Source organism: Catharus ustulatus, chromosome 2 (genome assembly GCF_009819885.2).
Source record: "Catharus ustulatus isolate bCatUst1 chromosome 2, bCatUst1.pri.v2, whole genome shotgun sequence".
Lineage (NCBI taxonomy): Eukaryota > Metazoa > Chordata > Aves > Passeriformes > Turdidae > Catharus > Catharus ustulatus.
Window position 1 is genome coordinate 102,812,228 of NC_046222.1, and position 24,079 is coordinate 102,836,306.

At 39.1% G+C, this 24,079-nt stretch overlaps 1 protein-coding gene across 1 annotated transcript in view; it reads right to left on the reverse strand.

The window, feature by feature from the left end:
• The window catches only part of LOC116992462 (pseudouridine 5'-phosphatase), a 67,110-nt gene that overhangs the window by 18,023 nt on the left and 25,008 nt on the right, over window positions 1-24,079 (reverse strand). Inside the window, exon 3 of the mRNA XM_033052131.1 lies at window positions 13,054-13,283. Coding sequence (XP_032908022.1) covers window positions 13,054-13,283 — 230 coding nt within the window. The remainder of the gene's footprint in view (window positions 1-13,053; window positions 13,284-24,079) is intronic.

Sequence of the window (24,079 nt, forward strand, 5' to 3'; positions counted from 1 at the left end):
CTAGCTAAAAGGTGATTATTAAACTGTGATTATTAGTTGTCATCAGAGATGGTACCAAATAATCTGGACACTGAATCTGAGCATGAATAGCAATTCCTATATTTAGCATAATTTAGAAAAAAATGAAAAGCTTTTTTTTTAAAATGCAATAGGAGGGCAGCATTTCTGTCACCACTTGGAATTGTATTCTATTTTAAATCAGAATCACTTCAGTCTTACTGAAGTTTAACTTGAACCATTTCCTTCTTGGCTTTGAATTATGCTATTATTCTAAGATAAAAAGATGTTGAAATGGAAATGTTAAGCATCCTTCTTTAGCAGACAAGTCTTCATGTCTTCAGTTCTTTTGTATACTACAAGGTCTTTTATCTTTTTAACACCTATCACAATAATAATGAAAAAAAATCTCCAATACTGCTTTATGTAGTATACTTTGTAATCACCTTCTAAGTGCACTTATTTTGTGATGCAGCAATCAGTCTGAACAGAAAGCTCTGCCTTGTTTAGACTATAAATAATTTACCAGTGTTAATTGATGGTTCTATATGTAGGTTTTCTGCAATCATGCCAAAAAGACAGGCTCTTATAAAGTCTTTATCACAAAACAAATAAGAACCCCACCATGTAATACTAAGTCTCTGAAAATTACCTACAACCACATCTCCACATAGAACAAGTAATTTAAGCAAACTAAGAGGAAAAATAAACTCATCATTTAGTGCCTTAGTACACTAAAACAACACATAGCTGACTGTAGTCTTTCAAAGGTTTCCAGAGGTTTCCCCATGACAGTAATTTACAAAGAAGCAACCAAAAATATTGCCAACAATGCAATTCCTTCTTTCAGCCTTCATTCTTTGTCCCAAAACTGTTGAAAACCACTGTTACAACAAGGTCTGGGTGATTACAAAGGTAAGTCCAGATACAGAGAGAATCAGTGCACTAGATCTTATTGAAAGAGGATTTATTCATGCTTGCTATTACTCAAAAGACTTTAAAAACATTTTTTTGTGAAAATTCTTGTTAATTAAATTCTAATTATTCAATAACTGCTGTTTGGCATCTCTAAGAAAACGCTCAAGGTCTTGAAAGAAAGAAAAGATAACTCAGTGAGCGAGTTATCACAAAACAAGGATTTCCCCCTTTTTTTCCTACTTACCATGCATAATTAATATGTGATAATACCCATAATGAGTTCCCTAAAACAATTAGCAACGCATCTCCAGCGACCTGCTAATCTGAATATAATGCTTTTTGAATTTGGAGGTGCACCAGTCTCTTTGTGCTTACACACTCACCTCACGTAGAAGCAAAGAAGGCTGCAGCGCATAATTTACTATTCTGCATCACATTTCATCAAGTCCCTTAGCAGCTACTTGATACATTATCAAGACAAATGCAAGGAAAAAAAAAGTATTCCTACCTCTCCACCCCCCCAAGTAGAGTACCCCAAAGACTAAGAACTAATTATAATCGTTTTTTCCTCTTCCAATCATTAAGATACCTTCAGTGAAAGCAAACCTTGACCAGGTTACTTTTTGTGCGGAATTTCAATGACTTTTTTCATCTCCGTAAGACAAATATATCCATAAATAAACATGCACTGCAGTAAGAAGGGCAATGTCTGGAACACTTAAAAGTTAAATTACTTGCAAGACATACAACATCTCATTTTTCTTTCACAAATATATAATAAAGACTGCCAGCATGGGGAGGGGATAGGCTGGGAGAGTGGGTGAGTGCACGTGTGAACACACAAGTACACACGCTTCAGAAGGAAAGGGAGGAAGTAAAACAACCACAGGAATTGAGAGCTTGATAATTGAAAAACCCTGAATACAAACAAACAAACAATCTCCTTACTTTAATTATCTTTTAATTATATAATAGTGGCCTATTACGAATTTAGGGCAAAGATGCCTGTGTAGAGAAGTGTAGAGGACAGACTAAGCATGTTTTGTCTCAAATATTCAGTGTTGCTACACGAAAGGTGATCAGAGGAGAGGGTCCCATGGAGCTGTGGCAGTGCTGTCCTCAGCCACCTTCCTGCTCCCCTTCAAAACTTGTCCTCCGTTCCCCCACTCCAACTCATTACCTTTATGTAGCGGTATGGTGGCTTGTTTGTGAGCCAGCACCTTCTGAAGAGGGAAGAGGTTTTTAGAGTTGTGAAGTGTACTGTACACAACTAACAACTAAGGGCTTGTTAGTTGATACTTTTTTGTGGAAATGTACTGTAAGGATTTAAGAGTGTGTTAGCGAATGCCAAACATTGAGCTGGTTGCCACAGTTAAGAAGACTGTATAATAAAACATAAGAGTTCCCTGACATGTGGTCCAGTGCCTTTGTTCCACCTGAAAGAACCTATAACCAACATCACACCCTCTGCCCACGGGCTGTGACAAGCAGATCTTCAGAAGTCCTAGATTGTGAGACATGGTTAAATACCTCATGTTCTTTTCCCTACAGCTGGAAGGCAAGCTTCCTAACAACAGACTTCATCATCCAGCCTGAGAAACACAAGTAAGGGCTACATGTGTAGACTCTGTAGCAGCTGAGGAAGGCACAGGATTCAGCCAACAGGATGTTCACTGGTGTATCACAATAGAAGTACATTCCACTAGAGTGCTGTACCTTTGCATCCCAAGCTGTAAAGCTTCTAGAAATATATATAAAGACATATTGTTCAATACCTAATGACTTTAAATTGCTCAGTTTACAAGTATGATTTATTAATAATTTATTCCTTTAACTTTCTCTAGTGTTTGATATGAATAGCTTCTCCAGCAGCGAGAAGAACTCATAAAAAAAGTTATGCTGTTTATTATTTTGCAGTGCCCCGTAATAGCAGGAATTAAAGAACTAGTCCAGCAACATATACTAAATAATCAAAAAACAACATGGCCTCCAGAAATGCCTTCAGTCACTCTGCAGAACAAGAAAAGTACAGTAATTTCACGACCATAAGGCACACCGGACTATAAGGTGAACCCCCCCGCCCCGGGAGTTGGCAAATTTCGCAACTTTGTAGATCATATAAGGCACACCAGACTATAAGGTGCACTATTTTTTCGCAGCGCGCAACAAAGTAACAAATTACTGGCAGGTGCTCAATTTGCAAACATTTTTCAAAGATCAGTGTAGCCTTTAAATGCAGCCCCAGGCACCCTCCCTGTGCAGTGGGCCCCAGCACTCCCGCCCGCCCCCGGCGCCGGCTGGCACGGCTCACAGCTCCCGGCTCCCACTGCACGGCTGCTCTGCGTCCTGGCTTCCCCCCGGCTGGTGGTGGCGGCGCTTGTCGCCGCTTCCCCACGGCTGTGCCGCTTGTTGCCGCTTTGCCGCAGCCACAGGGGCTGCACTGCCGCCACTTTGCCGCGGTCGCAGGGGCTTCGCCACTGCCGCTTTTCGGCGGCCGTAGGGCTTCGCCGCCGCTTCATTTTCGGCGGCCACAGGGGCTTCGCCACTGCCGCTTTCCCCCGGTCACCTGGGCCGTGCTGCCGCTGCTGCCACTTTCCCACGGCCGCCCAGGCCGCGCTGCTGCTGCTCTGATGCCGCCGCCGGGCGGGCTCTGCTCGGGGCTGTTGGGGGCTCGCACTTCTTGTTCCCCCCGCCCCCAGGCCAGGGCCGCCCGGCTTCTCGTTTCCCCCGTGCCCGGGCCGGGGCTGGCGGCAGCTCCCTCCCTCCCCATGTGGCTCCTGCCGGCCATGGCCACCTGCTCCCGCCCCCACCTCGCGACTCAGCGCTCCCACGGCACTGCCCTCCCATTGTGGCTCACACTTCTGGTTTGGCAAATTTCGCAACTTTGTCCATTATATAAGGCGCACAGGACCATAAGGCACACTTCCGGGTTTGGGGGAAAAATTTAGTCAAAAGGGTGCGCCTTATAGTCATGAAATTACTGTAATTCAGAAATTCAGGAAAAAGTTCTACCCAAGAACCTTTCTGAACAAAGAGCTGATGTATCATGTGGTAACTGGAACAATTCCCAAGGAAGCCCAAAGGTTGGGAGACTGAATTTCTCGGGTTCAAAAGTGTGCAAAAATATTTTTTTCCAATATTTTGTCAGGAAGTAATCCACACAATGGACAAGACAAGGATAAAACTCTCTTCTGATCTGCTTTAAAAAGAAAGCTTAAGTTCCAGATTGCTGTTATGTTCTCTATGGAGAGTTTTTCTTGGCAGCGTAGAAATGTGCTGGAACTACTTTTCCAATTATGCTTTACAAAAGACTAACTGCTAGATATTTTTAGTTCCTGATAAAAAGACACAAGCTGTTAAGACTGGGCAATTTTGGATGCATACATAAAAGCAAAAAAATCTATTTCTCCAAAGAGCTAGAAAATCAGAAAAAAAAGGAGGTTCCTTGGACTTGGCATCTCATCTTGGTTAGAAGGCAGACAAGTTGAAACATTCAGTTCCCAAGCCATAGATAGACCCTTTCAGATTTCACCTCCTATCCACTTCCAACACTTCAGGGCATGTTTTACATGACACAACTAAACTAACCTGGGTACACATAAATGCTGGGACATAGTTAATCTGCCTTTTAATCACTCTACGTACAATAAGAGTGAAACCTATGTACAGTAATTTCACGAATACAAGCCGCACCATTTTGACTAAGATTTTGCTCCCAAACCGGAAATGCGGCTAATACTCAGGAGCGGCTAATATGTGAATAATTTTCTGACATTTACAACCTCAAAAGTGCCAGCCAGAGTGCCGAGCCGAGCAGCTGCAAAGCCGGCATTTTGCGATTGTTACAAATTGTTACTCTGTTGCGCCGCAGGGGGAGCCTGGCTCCCTGCAGGTAGCACGGGAGGCGGGGAGAGAGGAGGGAGAGCTCTTTCCTTCCCCTCCTCTGCCGCAGCCCGGGGGAGAGACGGGGGCGCTCCGTGCCACCATTGCCGTGGCCCGGGGAGGCGGCGGGGGCCCTGCGCCGCCATTGCCGCGGCTCAGGGAGGAGGCGGGGGGCTCCGTCCCTGCCTGCCACCATGGGGAAGCGCTGGGCCATGGTGACTGAGCCCAGAGGCGGCGGCCGGGCCCGAGTGGCCTCGCTGAGCGGCAGTGCCGGGCTGGGCCACCTGGCCCCGTCGGCAGCCCCGAGCGGGCTGAGCCTGCACAGCCCAAGCCGAGCCAGTAAACCCCACCCTGCTGCAATTCTGTTACTATTTGGCAACTTTGTTGCATGCGGGTCCTCGCTGCGAACAACAGAGCGGCTTATACTCAGGTGTAGCTTATTTATGGACAAAGAACGAAATATTTGCCAACACCCAGAGATGCGGCTTATACTCAGTGCGGCTTGTATTCGTGAAATTACTGTAATTCAAATTTGTTAAGGGCATGAACTCTGATTTTGCTGCAATACACTCAAGCAAGGTGTGTGTGCTCAGGAGCAGTGGTTTCAGCCTCTCATGGCACTGAATCAGTTGCTGTCCTACTACCTCCCAAGGTGAACCATCCCCACCATGACACACTTCTGCCATGGGAGAACCTTCTCTGTTGTGTTTGGAAGCTGGTCACTGTGTAGCACAGGATGCAAGGCCAATAGGAACACTGATAGAATACAACCCTGCAGACAAAGGACAACAAGAAAACACACCCCAGAAACACTCAAACATCCCAGACCTTCATTCAGTCTAACCACATGGCTACACTGAAGTTGGCATCAAAAAAGCAGACAAGGCAAGAAGCTCTTTATTGACTCTAACCCATCAAATGCCTAATTAATTAACGAACTGTAATACATCAGCACAGACAAGAATGTCCAATGGCTTCTGAAAAGAAAAAACAAATTTCTGCTTTCAACCTCAAAATGCACCTTCAGCCAGAAAGAGGTGTGGAGCAACACTGATCCCTCTTCATAATAAGCAGCCACTGGCATGTGTTGTATATCCCCTCTGTCAGACTACACTGTCTGAGAACAATATTGATCATCTACAAACTCTTTGTCGTCTCTCTTCCTGAATGCAGCCTAACACTTTATACTCCGACCATTACCATAACAGGCTATATCCACTGGAAAAATCAAATATTAACAATATCCTGAAACAGCTGGTAAGAACTGTGAGTCCAAGGATATAAGACAGCAGGGCTTGGGTAAATCAGAATGGTTTATACTATCAACAGCTATTTAGAAGGCTGTTTCCGATGAGAAAAAAATCGGTAATCTAGGCCTATGCAAAGAAAGACTAGAGCCAAGCTTGAAGAAACAGCCATTGATGTATATTTGAACTAAGCTGAAAAATGTCCATGTTTTTACATTTAATGGTTTTATTTCTAAAATTAAAAACAAAAAAGTGAATTGGAAACATTCAGAAAAGAGTAGAAGCCAATAAAATTGAAAAGGGATAGATTTATGGTGACTAAAACATTTGATTTGAACAGCAGGGATTCCAATTTACAGCTCAGCACACCAACTAGAATGGCTGTTCATGTCTGTAATTTCTGTACTTTAAATAAAGTACTCCTAATACATTAAACCCCCAGGTATAGACAAGGAATAACAGCAACATCACTAATTAAATACCTGCTTATCTGAAAACCATAGTGAGTAAAATATATACACTACATGCATACACTAAAAATGGAGGAGTTGAGTCGGGGAAAAAATAGAAAAAGTTTAAAAATGAAGGGGATAATACAAAAAAATGGTTTTAGTATCCTTTTTTACAAAAGTTCACAATAAAAATGTGAGTCAAATTAAGCACTAAATCACCCTTCTTTATTCTGTTTTAGTTGCATGATATAGAATAAAATTACAAAATATTTGAATGTCATAATGTTCTGAATCTACTGTTCTTTCCTTATATCTTCTAGAGCAAAAAAGTTGCAGAAAATTTCTCTTTGAACTTCTCTGTTCTATGACAAAATGCCCACTGAGACTCATAAATACTAATGCCATTTAATCAGTGTGAAAAAAATTTAATGAGCTCTCTCTAGATTTGGTACAGAGATTATTTGTAACTATGGGATCAATTAATTAATTAGAAATGGAAGAAACTGCAAAGAAATAGTGTTTTAAATTAAGGCAATGATTTGCATCACTTAGAACTTTTTAAATAGTACAGATTGACTCTTCATAAGAGAGTTATGACCATTTGTATTGCTACAATATATCCCTCTCTTTAAAAAGTGGATATAAATGGATTTACTTGCTTTTAAACTACTACTAAAGTCCTTTATTCTACAGGAAAGCTATAGGCAAATCAACCAAACTACTGGAAAGAAATGCCTTAGCCTTCAACGCCCTTAAGAAGGAAGTTAATTAATCTGCAAGGTTTTGATGACAGAAGTACAATAATTTCATGATTACAAGCTGCACTGACTATAAGCCGCGTCTCCGGGTGCTGGCAAACATTTCATTCTTTGTCCATAAATAAGCCGCACCCAATTATAAGCTGCTCTGTCGTTCGCAGCGAGGACCTGCGTGCAATAAAGTTGCCAAAAAGTAACAGAATCGTGGCATGGCGGGGTTTACTGGCTCGGCTTGGGCCGTGAGGGCTCGGGGCTGCTGATGGGGCCAGGTGGCCCAGCTTGGCGCTGCCGCTTGGCGGGGCCGCTCGGGGCCGGCCACCGCTGCCGCTGGGCTTGCTCGCCCCGGTCCAGTGGCAGGGGGGCATGGAGCCCGCTGGCACCCACAGCGGTGACAGCAGGAGGGGATGGGAGCCCCCTGCCTCTCCCCAGGCCACGGGGCCAGCAGGAGGGAGCCCCCGCTTCCCCCGCCCCATGCTGCCAGCACGGAGCCCGGCTCTACCCGCAGTGCAACAGAGTAACCAATTTGTAACAATTGCGTAAAGCCGGGTTTTACTGTCAGGTGCTTGACTCGGCACCTCAGTTTGCACTTCCGGGGTTAGAAATGTCAGAAAATTATTCACATATTAGCCGCTCCTGAGTGTAAGCTGCATTTCCGGGGTGGGAGCAAAATTTTAGTCAAAACGGTGCGGCTTGTAATTGTGAAATTAATGTATATTGGACATATGTATAAATGTTGGCATGTAGATGTCAGAAACCCTTTGATTCAGAGTCATATTTAAAATAAATTTATTTGCATACCGTTTTTGTTATTATGAAACAAAACTTCAAGATAGCACTGAAAACTTACAGTTGATATGTAAATATATATGTATAAATTATAAAAAATACACACAAATGGCCTGGTTACTATAAACTCTTTTGCATCAAAAATTAATATTCTAGTATTTCAAATTCCAAAAGCATGATTTTAAGTAATGCCAGCCCTATAAATTAAAGTGGAACAGAAAAACAGTGTTCAGCGAAAGTATTTTTTTCCCCTAATTTTTTTCCCATATCAAATCTGTGAAGTTAATCACTGAATCACAGGATGAGTGAGATTGGAAGGGATCCCCAGAGCTCATCTTGTCCAACCTCCTCTGTTGCACAGGACTGTGTCCAGATAAATTTTGAGTATCTCCACAATCTCCTGGGTAACCTTTGCAAGTGCTTGGCCATCCTCTCAGTAAAACAAAAAAAAAAAAATTATTTCCTTGTGCTTAGACAGTCTCCTGTATATGTCTGTGTCCATTGCCTCAGGTTCCATCACTGGGCATCACTGAAAAAAGTTTTCATTACAGTTCAGGTATCCATATGCATTAGTAAGACCCTATTGAGCATTCTCTTAATTCATAACACCACTAAAGAAGATGTTAAATAGGGCTAAATACACCCAGTATTCACCCCTGGAGCACACCACTAATCCCTGGTACCCAACTAGACTTGTGCCACTGATTACAACCCTCTGGGCCTGGCCACTCAGACAGTTTTCGAGCTACCTCACTGCCTGTTCATCCACATCACGTGTGAGAGTGTCACAGGCACTACTGCAGCTCAGGTAGACAACAGCCTCTGCTCTCACCGTGACCACCAGGACAGCCACTTGATCAAAGAAGTTAATCAGGTTTGTCAAGCATGACTTTCTCTTGGTGTAGCCATACTGACTACTCCTTATGGTTTGCCTGTCCTTACTGTGCCTAGACATGATTTTCAGGGTAAGTTTTCCATCCTCCTTTTCTAGGGATTGAGATGAGGCTGAGAAGCCTGTAGTTCCCTGGGCCATCCTTCTCGCCTGGTTTCAACACAGCAGTGACATTTGCTGTCTCCAGCCTTTGAGCACTTCTCCCAATGGCCACAACAGATCAAAGATTATGGAAACTGGTCTTTCAAGGATATATTTCAGATCTCTCAGCATTTGAGAGTGCATCCCATTAGGGACCCTGGATTCATTAATGTCCAGTTCGACCAGAATCCAAACTGAAATAATACCATGAAAACTATTCTTCAATCATCTAAATAAAATGTAGGAAAAAGAACACAGTGTTTTGAACAGTGTGGCTGAAATTTCTATAACATTCAAGAACACATTGTTTCTACACATGTACAGCTCCAAAAGGTTTTCAAAGAAGTTGCATCTGTGCATTTTAGGGCAGAATTTGGAATATATTAAAAAAATTAATATATATATATATATAAATACATTTTCTAGTATTTAATTTCCAGGTAATATTTTGATTACCTGACTGATTTACTTATATGACTTTGCATTGTTACAAGTGTTGGAATTTCATATGATGTTTCATGTAGCACAATATAGGAGACCTACGCTGAATTTGCAGGTTGTATCTTTTTTGAAATTCCTGTGCTATCATTTTATCATTATGTTTATTAAGTTCCTAGTTAACCAAAGACGGCAAATGAAAAGGTCAACATCTAAGAAATTTCAAGATGGATATTTATGACATCCTTCAATAACAGTAAAGTTGATATCATATCCATTTATAAATCACTTAAATACTGATCTACATGCAGAAGTATGCCTGCATAGCAATAGCCACTGGCTGATATGACACGACAGCTAAATTCTATGCCTACGTTGTATTTTTGCTAACAGTAGCAACAAAGTTTTGAAGCAAACTTGAAAGTTCTCACTTTCTCCCTGACAGTTTGTTTCACTGGGTAGTTTTGGTATGCACTAGGTTTCTCCAGCAGGCAGCTCCAGTGAAAGTTCTCTGCAGGCACTCATTAAGCAACCTCCAATATTTAAGAACACATAAAGCTCCAAAGAACTTTTATCTTGGCCTGGGATCACAGTAAATCCAATCCAATAGAAAACATTCAAATACAGTAATTTCACGAATACAAGCCACAGTAATTAGACAAAAATTTTGGTGGAAACCCGGAAGTGCGGCTAATATTTGGGTGCGGCTAATCTATGAACAAAAATGTGATATCTGCCCTTACCTAGTATCATACCAGTCCAGTCCCGAGCCGAAACAGTTTGAAATCCATGGTTTCCCGTTGTTCCGACGATGAACCAATCAGAGAACAGCTTATTGCCTGCCTGTGGATGGCGGCGTTACTGAGGGGCGGGGGTTGTTATCGGGGTGAGTTACCTCGGCGAGTTACCTCGGCAGTTCGATAAAAGTGTGTGATATTTCTCTGTACTTTTTAAAGTGTTTTCAGTCTTGTGCGGCTACAGGGCTGGCTGGGCTCGCAGGGAGAGGGCTGAGGGAGCCTCTCTCCCCGCAGGGAGAGGGATGAAGTGGGTGATCGGCTCACAGGGAGAGGGTTGGGGGAGCCGCTCAGCCCACAGGGAGAGGGGTAGAACGGCCACTCGGCTCACAGGGAGAGGGCTACAACGGCCGCTCGCCCCGCGGGGCCGCGAGGGCTACAGCGGCCGCTCGGCCACAGGGCTGCGAGGGCCAGAGCGGTCGCTCGCCCCGCGGGCCGCGAGGGCTACAACGGCCGCTCCCCCCGCGGGGCTGCGAGGGCCAGAGCGGCTGCTCCTGTGCCAGCACGGAGATGTGGCTCCGCTCGGAGCTCAGCTGCCTGCCTGCACGGCTGAGCGGCTGTTTAAAGGCAACGCAGATCCATTGGGAATGCTCGCAAAATGACCACACTATTGTTCCTGTCTTTTTCGGCTTGTAAATAAAGGGTGTGTCTTTTTTCACTTGGAAACAATGTTTCCGAGGTCGGCAGTAAGCCAGTAAGCCCCGGCGATCCCGCGATTGTGTTACTAAATGACGACTTTGTGAAAGTTTGCAGTGAACTAAAGTGCGGCTAATATTCCGGGTGCGGTTTATTTATTGACAAAGACATCAATGTTGCCAACACACCGGATATGTGGCTTATACTACGTGTGGCTTGTATTCGTGAATTTACTGTAATATATAGCATAGATGCATGGGTCTAAGCATGATGCTCTAACAACCTGTTTTGCTTGAGCCCAATTATTTGCTTATGTTAGACATTACCTCCTGATACTTGGCTGCAACCTTGCATGTTAATGATTGCTGCATGAAATCCAAACCTGTAGCTCTATTAATTCACTGCTTCGGACGAGACACTGCAGATGACACCATTACACTGCAACCGATCACAAATGTTTTGGATAGTTCCACATGTACTCTTTTCATTTCCTTCCTCCTGAGAATTCTGTGCATATGTGAATTTCCCAGACTTTAACATTTGCTACTTTTGTAGATGAAACAAAAACAAAGTTCAGCTGAATTAGCTGCACTAAGGGAATATGATGCTGTAAACTTCTTAAAATGGAAAAATATGGATTCAAACATCTATGCTCTTCTTCAAAGAAAAGTTAACAAAATTAAAAATACAAAACTACTGTTAACAATCTGTGACTTTGATTGTCTAACATACCTTTATAATTTAAAAATGTTAAGTGTTATACAGGTGTTACTATTTCTTCATGTATTTTTTCAATGCTAACACAACTAAAGGATACAAGTATCTACACAGTGTCACTGGTTTGCTGGTTTTTTTGCTTCCTTTTGGGTTGCTTTTTAATGTTTTTTCTCTTTCTAAGTATTACCACCTTGTGAGTTTTTCTGAAATAGAACCACATAGACTAAGAGTTTTAGGAAAGCTCTCTTTCTGCTCCTCCCATGAAATTACAGTTTAATTTGCCATTAACACAGCTGACATTCAATTTCCTTGGTTATGTACATTTGGTGAACATGCAAGCTTACAAATGAAGTAGATTCACATATACAGAACATCAAGAGAAATTGAAACAGAAAAAAAGTCAAACCAAACCAAAACACAAAACCAGTTTGGTTAACTCTGTTCAAGAGTAAACCACAGTGCACCAAACTTAATTCACTTTGTATTCCCAGGCAATGAAAATACCATTTAGACTCTGGGTGGAACTTGAAGTATGAAAGGTGAGGAATCTTAACTAATTATTCCATATGTATTTGTGCAGCCATCTTTTCCCCCCAATAATTCTACTGAGAGAACAATAATCACAGTCGAATCTATCTAATTTTTTTTCCTTAAAATTAGTGTGCAACGCATTTTTCTGCAGCAATGAAACTAACTCCAAAACTTCTGAACTTACATTCCACTTGGGACAGAGAATTGAGAAAAATATTCTAAGAATAAAGACAATTTAATCTAAAATAAAACGAAGACATTATTTTAAGTCTTAGTTTATGTGAAATATTCTCCCTACAGATTTTTATTTCAGAATAGTTTGCAAAGTTACATATATAAGACAGGAAAACTAAACATATCTATTGTTTGAGAAAGATTGCTCAAACTGATAGTTTAAAATCAGAAATAAAAACTATGACCTCAGAGATTTAGGTTGCTAGTGGAAAGAAAGAAATAGCTTCAGAAAAATATATGTCCTCTCACACAAAGAACTATATTTAATGTTTCGACAGTTATGAGGTAAATCAGCCATGAACATATGGAAAATAAACTGACTTATGTTTAAATAACTGTTTCCAAACTCTGAATAGTGAAGTTAAGCTTGCAGATTTATGCATACAGCAGAAAATCATTATACTTTCCTATGACTGCATGTTATCATGTAGCAAATCAGAGCATTCTGCATAACAAACTCTAGATGTAGTAGGGGGAAATCTCTCACTTCGAAAGTACAAACATCTTTGAAAACGGGGGTTGCTAATTTTTATGTTTATGTTAATCTAAGTCTTTATCACATAAAAAAAAAATTCCAAATATAGCCCAACAGAAAATTCCTAAATTTGATTTGTGCCCTCCCCCTCTTACCTTTTCCGGTGGTACAGGAGGGTTAAATCTCTTTGCACAAAGTAAAAATGGATCAGGATATGGCTTGCCACGCTTCAACTCAGGGTCATCTCCCAACACAACATGATGAAAAAGACCAAAGAAGTCCTTGTGTCTGGTAGTTTTTATCTGATATGATGCTTCACTTGAGCTGCTTGCAACAGCTATGGGTATCTTGTGTTTGTGTAAATGATGGATCAGCTTACTGACCCCTGCAAGACAAATATATACATTTCAGTTTTTATGTATATGCATGTAAGTTGGTATATATATTAATGCTTATACCTATCACATAGCATTTAGCAATACTTCAACAATGCTGAATGTAACAAACCTATTTCAAATGGTCGTTGTAAAAGAAAATTCTCACTATATCTGAAATGTTCCTTCTACACTCAAAAATCATGAAACGTTCTGTAAGTTATACACATACTTTGTCTGTTACCAAACAATGCTTTTCTCAAAATATGTCAAAAATGTCATTAACATCACAGCATAATGAGACCCAGTATAAACTCATTAAGCAATGTCCCCACATCATGTAAGTCTATTAGTTGAAATGCTAAGAGTTTGGTAGAACATTTTCTTTCATATACAGTTATGTTCCTGGAAAAAAATAATCAAAGAAGTACACTCTTCTCATTGGATTGCAAAGTTTTAATTTCTGAAGTAAGTACTCAGCTGGCTCAAACCATCCTGCAAGAGAGCTGTTTCTCTCTTTTGTAATTACTAAAGCAAGTAACACTGGGCAGAGGAGAGCAGCTGTCAGTCACGGTTGTTAATACCAGAGTTTTATCTATCAATGCTGTGAACCCAGAGTAATGAACATCTCAAGCCTAATGGGTAGAAACTGCAATCTGATCCAGTCTTCTAGGGAGGGTTAATGCAGTGAACAGTGAAAATACAACCAGTCTGTCTAAGAGGGAAACATACTTTGTTATTCAGTGCAAGTTTTCAGTTTTCTCTGAAGGGGTTTTAATGCTCCTTTGCTGAAGCATTCTGAATGCTGGATACCTTTCCCAGACAAAAAAATTAGCATTATCTAATGAAGATCAAGTGTGGATATCTGGTCTTTATCAATTCACAAGAGAAAAGCCTCCATACCTGTAAAATAATTGCAGCTGTGCTTTTTGACACGAATCCCAACTTTACTAGACACAGGATATTAGTTTCAGCTAGTTTAGGTTCAAGTAGACTCCAGCTGATTTTTGGGTCTTTGAAACAACTTGAGTACAATTCTGTTTTCATCTTCCAACTAAATTAATACTTATCCTATTTTTCATGCCTGGTTATACATAAATACAAATTCCCTTCCTCCTGATTCATTGCCATCATTATGTCTAGTCTCCACTCCCTTAAATCATGCCTATTCCTCCTTTGCCACCACAGCACCTCTGTTTTGTATTTCCCTTGTAATCCAGCCATTCAATTCTATAAACAATCATGTTATTTTTCCAATATAGTCATATGCCCACCTTTGATAATAAGGTGTGTAGATTAGTGAATAGGTGCAGCAACTAATCTACCTATCTGGAAATAGGACTTGCAGGTATGACTTTCTGCAGATTTCTCATTTTTTCTGCAGAACCTAATCAAGCAATTAATAACTGACATTTGCAGCTCCATGCTTGTATTTGAAGATGGCCTTTAAACTTTAAATACATGCACTTCTCTAATGTTAGATTTTGAGATGGACAGACGTAGCAAGCACTGCTTCTCCTCTAAGGTCAATACATCAGCCATTTAAAAGCCTTCCTATGCTCCCTTAAGCAGTTATATTACGAAAGTGCATTTTCCCAAATGATGCTACTATGTCCTCTCACTGAAATACGATGTTAAATACAAGCGAGCTTTTTATTTCAGATGGTTTATATCTTCATTCTGAATCATGTGAAGTAAGTCTATATTAAATTAATGGAAGCACTAAGAATCCTTAATGTAAAGCAGCAGTGTAAGTGTCTTTTTCCTAAAATAAAATGCATTCATTCTAAAGAATGTAATAAACTTCAATGTTTAGCAAGGCTAGCATACGTAAGTGTGGTAACATAAAGCAATCCAAAGATTACACACACAGAAGACTCTTCATGTCTCCTACACCCTTGCTATGTTATGGTTAGTTTTCTCTAAAGTGTGTGCTCTTTTCAAACAGCTAATTTTCTTCAGTCCCACTGCATCATAGCTTCAGTTCATCTCTCACTGGGTATGTTTATTCTATGTTTCTATTGGAGGTAGCCAGCCACATAAAAGCAATGTTGCAGAAATGTTATTTCTTCAGGGTTCTCTCTCATATTCCTCAACCACGTCATGATTTCAATGTGTAAATGTGTATGCATTTGTGTTTGATTTCTCTTTTTGGCTTCCCTCAATACAAGGGAGCTAAAATGCGGCTGTCCCTAATATCTCCAGAGAGAAAATATTTAAATTATTCAGAGAACATGCCACTTAAAAAAATATTATTTGCATACATGTAAATAGAGTGAGATTAAAAAAAAAAAAAAAAAAAAAAAAAGCATGGGGCAAATCAGCTGCCCAGAAAAAAAATTAAACTGCATTTGGAAGAACAGCTAGCATAACCTGACAAGCGCAAAACAGTAATAGCTGAAAAATATTTTCATTCCAGATTTGCTTTCCTCTTTGTAAAAGCTACGGATCAGGAAAATCCATTTCTGTTTGCATCAATTACCACCAGTTTAGCTCTAGACACTTTGCCACCACATCAAATTACTGACACAATTCTTGTACTAATTCAGCATATAATTCTTCATTAAGAAGATAATATCTTCCTTAGTATCTTTGTAATTTTTGTTTTAAAGAAAACATCAATAGAAGGGGAATTGAGGAAATGCTTTAAAGATCTATAAGAAACTTCCCCTGGCAAATACTGTGTCATTATATCTTCTATAGCTACAAAGATTTTTCAATGAAATGACAATCAAAACCAACCAATTCAAAACTCAACGGCTATGAAGAAGCATACTGAAAATTCCCATTATGTCCCTAACTTCTAACTTACTTGTGGCTACCATGTAAGGGATCAAGGCCCAACAGTCCCAGACCCCTCTGCTAGAATTCTTGGGACTAGCCTCCAACTCTCCTACTGAAAGCTTAGTCATACACAGCAAGAATAAAAATTAAAGAAAGATCAAAAGAATTAAGGATCTCGGGTTTTTTTCCAGCATAAGAATATACTCTAAATGTGGCACACAGGCAATAAATATCTTATGAACACAGGCAATAAATATCTTATGCAGAACCACATAAATTCTTCAAGTAGTTATGAAAAAATTAGGAATAAATATCCCCCATTGCTATGATTTATTTCCAAATGTACCCTTGTTTTCAGTCGTATCTTTATGCTCTTTAAAGAAGTTTCAGTTTGACACAGAAGCTTAATATATAATATACTTAATAGATATTAACTGCAACAGTTAAACACCAGTGACTACTTCACAGGAAAAGAACTGTAAGCAGAGTTTCGTTATAGGACGTACAAAGAAGGAGGATCAGCTTTAAATGTCAGCATCTTTAAAGTCCAATTAATCACAAATGCCAATGAAGTTAACAACTTCAAAAAAAAAAAAAAAAAAGAAAACAAATTAAACCAACAGAAAGGACCTATTTCTTCCGAGACCACAGACACATTTAAAAGAAAGAGATTGGCTCTTTTGTTCTGAAAATTACAGGAAAACATATTTTATTTTTTGAAAAATGAACTTTTATCCCTCCATTAGACTCCAGATGCGGTGTTGTCCTCTTTAGATTCAGCAGATATAATGGTGACTAATACATTGGATCAACTGGCAAACTAAAAGTAAGACATACTGAACAACAAAACTCTTGGGCTAACTGTCACATTTTCCTTCTAATTGACTAATACAAACTTGTACACCAAGACCTCAGGAAACCAAATAATGGTACATTAAAATGATCTAATTCTAATTGTTTACATGATCTTACAACACTGTTTTCTACATTATTCCGTTTAAGCTATCACATTTTATAATCAAATGACATCATGATTATTGATCATGAAGTGAAAATTAACAAGATGAAACTCCTGAAAACTAATTCAAATTGATGGAAAGCAAAGAGAAATTTTATTTTCCTTTTAGCTTTATACAAACATGATCTCTGAGCCATGCACAATAGTTTTGAACAGTGAACAGCACACACATTTTTGCTACATTTTATTTTGTTATCTCCAATTTTTGTACCATTCCTTTCTTCTATTTATCTATCTCTGAATGAAACACTGTTCTTAACTTGTACTACTTCTGCATGTCCAGATTCAGATCTATTTCTTTTGAAATGCTTTCAGAGAAAGAAGGAAAGATTATAAAACTCTTCTATTTTTTCAAATGTTAGTCTCCAACTAAACTTTTGTCTGTGTTACAGAATTATACAAGAATGTTTTTCAAGATAAGCAAGAAAGTGATCTCCATGATAAACTGAGAAAACACTTGACATAAGGAAGAGAATTATACATTCCACTTCAGGACTGAACCTTAATTTCAGTTTCTTCTGCTCCCCAACTGAATGTCTGGTGTGTTGCAAATAGGTAAACCTTATAAAGGGAAGGCCCTGTAAAATCATGGCTCAGGCCTGTTACTTTGGCTAAGCAGAAAAGGACTGTGGGAAAAAGACTGAATTAGGGGTAGAAAAACATGTTATGTAACCATTACATGTTCACATCCTGGTGTATGGTGGTTGGTTGAATTGCGTTTGCTATGATTTCAAAGTATGTAGCTGATAATGGGTTAATTGCTTAAAAAAGCCTGGTTTTTGCAATAAATAAGCTCTCCTTTGCACCTCCCTGGAGACTCTGCATCACTATGGACCCTCACTCACTCACACTGGTGTTTTTATTTCTGCTTGCAGTTGATTCATTTGAAGGCATAATACCATCATACAGACAAGCTCTGACAATACCTTAGCCTGAAAATCCACTATATATTTGATGGTCTTATACACACAGCCGAAGTCCTACAGTCTTCCAGCTTCAGGAAAACAGCTGGTTTGTGTACTGTCAGAGTGCAGGAGCAAGGTCACATAAATGCTCAAGCCTACACAGACAGCCCCCCTGTCTTCTCTAATGTCTCAATCCTAAAATGATGAACATAAGCTATATGAGATAAAGTCCTTGAAAGTAACTTCACAAGATCTTCTCTCCAGAAAAAGTACACGTTGAAAATAGGACCATAATAAGTCAAAAATCTAGAATTTATAAGGTAGAGTGTATGAAAACTAAGCTTCAAAATCCTTTCACAAACACCACAGTGTACTATAACCCTCTTGCCACTGCTTAGCTCTTCCCTGAGTGGCACCTAGGTATCAATTATGGCTTATTTCTGATTAACAGCATTTTATCCACAATGCAATCCCAGAAAGAACACCAAGAAATCAACAGGCAATACAGAAATAGCAAATGTGTGTGTATTGTTCTTAATTTATCTGAAAGTAAATATTCTCACATGGTAGGAAGGACATATAGCAGATATATCCACATTTTCCCACCCTTAAACAAAATCCAAAGAGCTCACAGGGCTTTCAGATCTGCCCCAACCATCATACATAACATTCCTTTATAATTTACAACTAATTTAGCTAAAGTGTTAACCAAGGGAAAAACATTTTGAGCAGGCTGCAAGACAGAACCCTCATATACAATAATACCTCATATTCTTCTAAATGATCACTGTCCTTATTAAAGCAATTACAGTGTCAGACATCTAATAATCTAAGAAAAAATATATTGTAGGATTACTTCATAGTTGTTTTCTTCAAAAAGTAAACACACGAACTCTGAAAACTCAAAATAGAAAATGGATACTTTAAAACTGATACAAAGATGACTTACTATGTTCAAAAGCTTCTCCACACTTTTACTCATTTAATAAAAATACTGCTTCTCATTTCCCAGAATCACAGAATAAGCTGACTTGGAAGGGTTTCACAAGTATCATGAAATCCAGCAACCTTTACTCACATAGGTCTCAAATAATTATGATTAAAGTAACAATTTTAGTTCTACCCACTGCTGCTGGGTATCCTTTGGCATAGTTTTGGGACTACAAAAATACTTTAGAAAAAGTGAGGTATTTCAAAAATTTTACAGATTGTCTTATCCCTCTCCCGAGGTAGTTAGTGGTTATTTGGTAAGTGATCCAGTTACAATCCTGTGCTATGTTTGTCTGTATTTTATAATCACAATCATTTGGTTGACAGTTAATTTTCATTGTTGAAAAGATACTCATTCTCCTTATTTAAGTAAGCTATAAAGACCACTTTCCTTTGTACTATGTAGTAATGACTACTATTAGTCACATTGATATTATTGTCAACTGTAACTATGATCCAAAAGAAAGATTTTCTTCCCAATTTTTTTTAATAATTAATGTGCTGGTTTGAAAAAATAGAGAATGGAAATATGTTACAAAGTTCTTTTTAACAGAGAACAAAAACTGTATTTCATGGGCAACCAGATCTTTCCTTATATATATATTTTATTTTATCTATACATGCTTATGCTTTCTTGGGAGGGGTAGTTGGGGGTGGTGTAACTTATTTATTTATTTATTAAATCTGACTTTTCAAGATTTCATCACTTTCTTTAATCAAAGAAAAGTTAACATTAGCATTCAGAGCTTGTCAGGTTGATTAGATTTCTAACCAATTCCATGATAATCCTTAAATTCACAAAAACAAATCTACGGCAAGAAACATTAGTAGCCTCTGAGCACTAAAAGCATTCAGCAAAACAAAACAACCTCACTTAGATAAAGAAGATGCTGCTTGTTAACTTAAGTAACAAAATTATTTTTAAATATTTTTTATGCAATCTAGTGTGCTACAACAATGGCAAGCCCATCACCAGCGCTATTAATTTTATACACTTGCTCTCAATCTTTAGGTGAAGTCAGGATTGCTGCTGTGAAGGCGACAGTGTGGCAGAGATGGGGTTACCCACTGCTCGGTTTAATTTTCATAAACGTTTTAACTTGGTCAGTCCTCAAATGGCAGTTGGACTAGATGACATTTGTAAGTCCCTTCCAACTGAAATAGTTCCATTCCATTCCATTCCATTCCATTCCATTCCATTCCATTCCATTCCATTCCATTCCTGAATCTCATGAAACTATGGAAACACAACTCACAGACCAACCTGCTTCTTTATTTGTTATGACATACTGTTTAAAAATGCTTTTTGCAATGGTATGTCATCCTTTCATTAAGCTACGAAAGTGAAGGTGGAAACCAGTAGCCTATCCCTCGCTTTGGAAGGCCATGACTATTAATAAGGAATTTTTCTTCTCATCTTACTGCTCCCTAGAAAGCATCAGAGTTCCTTCTGTTTGGAGAGACTCTATTCATCAAATTATTACTCTCATTTTAATCTGGACATACTGGCACATGCATGACCATAGAAGGAATATAGGTTTTACAAGTTTTATAAGTATAAATTTTACACAATTCAAAACCTGCATCAAATGTGTCGCTGATTTCCTGACAAAAGCATATTTGGGATGCTGTCCTTTAGGATTTGATGTAAAGGCCAAATGTTTGATATCAGCCAAACAGGAAGCATCATTCCAAGTTTGCAGCTAATTGGCTGATTTCTAGGGGGGTTACAGGCTCACTGAGCCCAGCACAGACTCACCAGAGCTTCTTACCATGAAAACAAAAACAGCAAGGAAAAGAAAAGCTCATGGTAGGAAGTCTGTGTCAAGGGCACAATATGAATCAAGGAAGCAAATTAAGCAAACTAGATTGTTGGTTCAATGAAAATGTTCAAGAAAAAAGAAATTTGGAGTGAATTGCCATTGAAATTTGATCCGTTTGCCTTTCTTCTCTTTTTGTGCTTTCTGACTGGCTTCATTTGGTACTAAAATTGAGGTATGAAATTATCTCCTCATGGCTGCAAGGGACAGTCAACGGTACTTGAACTGGAAAATAGTATGCACATCACATTCTGCACTGGCTGAAGAGGAGATGCAACAACTAAATCCCAGTTATCCTGAAAACAACCCAGGAATGGAAAATGTCTGAAAGGCATACACAGCCACACAATCCTTAAAGATCTGTGCTTTGTGATAATGATGATGGGCCAAAACCCAGAGACTACAGTGAAGGAATAACAGTAGTTTCATAACCCTGACATGATTATAGTAACTGTTGACAGCTATATAATTTGGAATTCAGTTTTTCTTACTCTTTACATATTCTAGATTTATGCAAAAGCACACCTATATACTATATATAGGTAAATATGCATGGTTTTCTTCTGCTCGTCATTCCCTCATTTTCTGACTATGCACTTCCCTGCAACATAGAAATACTCAAAATGCATTTGCAGAAACAGAAAGCTTACTGCATTACTCTTGTAGATAACAATGTCTATACTCTGACAGAAATATTTAGAAAAGCAGCCAGTGGCAGGACTGTCATTTTGTAAGTGTCATCTTGGATTAATTTCTTTCTCCACTGAATCAAAATTACCATTCCTTAAGATTCTTTTAGAACTAAAAATAAATCTAACAGTGAAAAACTCTCTAAAAGTTACCAGAAAATTCCATTAGAAATGGATGGAACTGCTTCTTAGCTGAAATTTGTATTTTGACCACAGCATGATATATTGAAGCTTGTCTGTCAGTCTGGCCATACTGAAATAGCCAAAATTCTGCCTCCAGCCACTTATGTCTCAGAGGTGTTGTATGTTAAGTGGTATGCCTGTCACAAACCCTGAGCTATGGTTTAACCCCAGCTGGACACTAAGTACTGCACAGCTTCTCACTTAGTGTGCGTGTCCTACCTGCTGGGTCAGGAAGAAGAATCAGGAAAAAAACCAACTTGTGGGTTGAGATAAGAAAGATTAATAATTAAAAGTAATCAAAGTAATAATGATAATATTAATACTACCAGTTGTACAATGAAAGGGAGAGGGGATAAGACACAAAATCCAAGAAGAGTGATGCACAGTACAATTGCTCACCACCTGATGCCCTGACCATCCGCAAAGGACAATTGGTTCCTCTCCTGAGTAACAGCCCTGGTTTATACACAGGGAATTTATGAGGCGCTATGGTATGGAATATCCCTTTGGCCAGTTCACGTAAGCTGTCCTGGCCATGCTCCCACCTGGCTTACTGTGCACTTATTCACTGGTAGAGCATGAGAGAATGAGAAATCCTTGATTTGGGGTAACTACTTAAACATCAGTGTGCTTGTTATCAACTTTATTCTTGTACTAAATCCAAAAGACAGCACTGCACCTGCTACTAAGAAAAAAATAAACTCTATCTCAGCCAGAACCAGGACAGGTTCTAACTTGACAGACGAAGAACTGCTTTGTCAATTATATATTCATTCAACTTCCACACTATCCTTAACCATCAAATACCTGTCATTTACTTGATTTAGGAATTTACAGAGCTATCACCTTTGGCAAGATCATGTGCATAGCTCATCCAGAAACAAGTGCCACTTTGAGTCACTTTTTCAAACACCATTGGTCATTGTTTAACAGTGCTTTCCACCAAATCAAACATCAAACCAATTTTTTTGACAATCTTTAGAAACTGATTGGAAAATAGAACCTCCCCTGCCTATTAACTTTCAAAAGATTACCAAAGACACAGCACTTTAGAGTCCTCTTACACTGTTAATATGACAATTGACTTTACTGTATTTACCTGTAACCATCTGAAAGATCAGTTTAGTCGGAGAACAATGCAAACTCAAAACGTTACCAAAATCTTACATCTTGCACAACGTATGCAAAAGCCCATTCTTAATTCAAGAACATTAAGTGACTGTAGAATAAATCCACAATCCATTAATGAACATCCGCGGAAGATACAAATAGACAGAATCAGATTTAAAAATCTGGTTAACTGCAGAACAGTTCTTAAAGAAACTGAATAGTAAGTAGCTAGAGACATTTTCCTCTAGTTTATTAGCTTTCATCAACCTGGTTTCCCAAAATTCATGGCAATTCAGCTTGTATCCTAGTTCACATCAATTCTACTTTAGAATATAGACTGAAAGAAGTTATCATGTGTATTTAGTTGAACTGAAAAAATAATCACTTGAACAATTTTGGTGATGATGAAAATGTTTACATGCTTTTCCTAAGATGAATTTTGCTTGTTCTGATGCCTTGAGAGGCTACCCAGAACATAGGTTACACAGTGCTAAAGGAATAAAGTAGATATTTATTAAAAATGCCTTCAAAGAATACACCTTGGGCAGTACAAGAGCCCAGCCATGGCTCCACCCAAGATGGACAATCACATATTTTCACACTTTTATAAGTTTTGGTCCATTTACATATTGGGGTTAATTGTCCACTTACAGCTTCAGGCTATGAAGTCCCATCCTCCCACACTGCTCTCCTCAATTCACTGTTGTTTTCACTTTTCGGGCCTGAAGCTGCAACAATGTCCTTGGTTCTCAGGCTGGGAAAGGATTGTTTTGTCTAACTAAACCGTGAAGAGAACTTGCTAAAACTTCATATGAAGTTTGGGGTTATATTCTAATGCAGTACAGAATCTGGTAAATATGAAAGCTTAAACTTAAGGCATCAGTTTCATCCATAATAGTCCAGCTTCAGTGAGGCCAAAATTCACTTTTTGAAGCAGGAACAGTAGAAAACTTAGTGTTTCCTTTGGTTTATCTGTCCAACCACCTTTCTAACTCAGCCACATTATCACAGTCTTCAGCAGGAATGGAATATCCATTAAATAACATCAATTACTTGTTTGTTTACAGAAACTCTTCTCTGTGCCACCTAACATTTTACCCAGTCTGTTCATCTGGCATTTTCTAAACCCAGACAAGGCTTTTTTTGTTTGGTTTGCAAAAGATGTATTTGAAAAGTCAATCTCAGAAGCTTGAGATGAAAAATGAAAAACACATCAATCCAACTTTCTTGTTTTTTTCTGAAAAGCTTAACTAGGCTTACAGTTTCAGGTGGATCTATAAGTGAGAGAGATGCAATTTGAAAAATCTT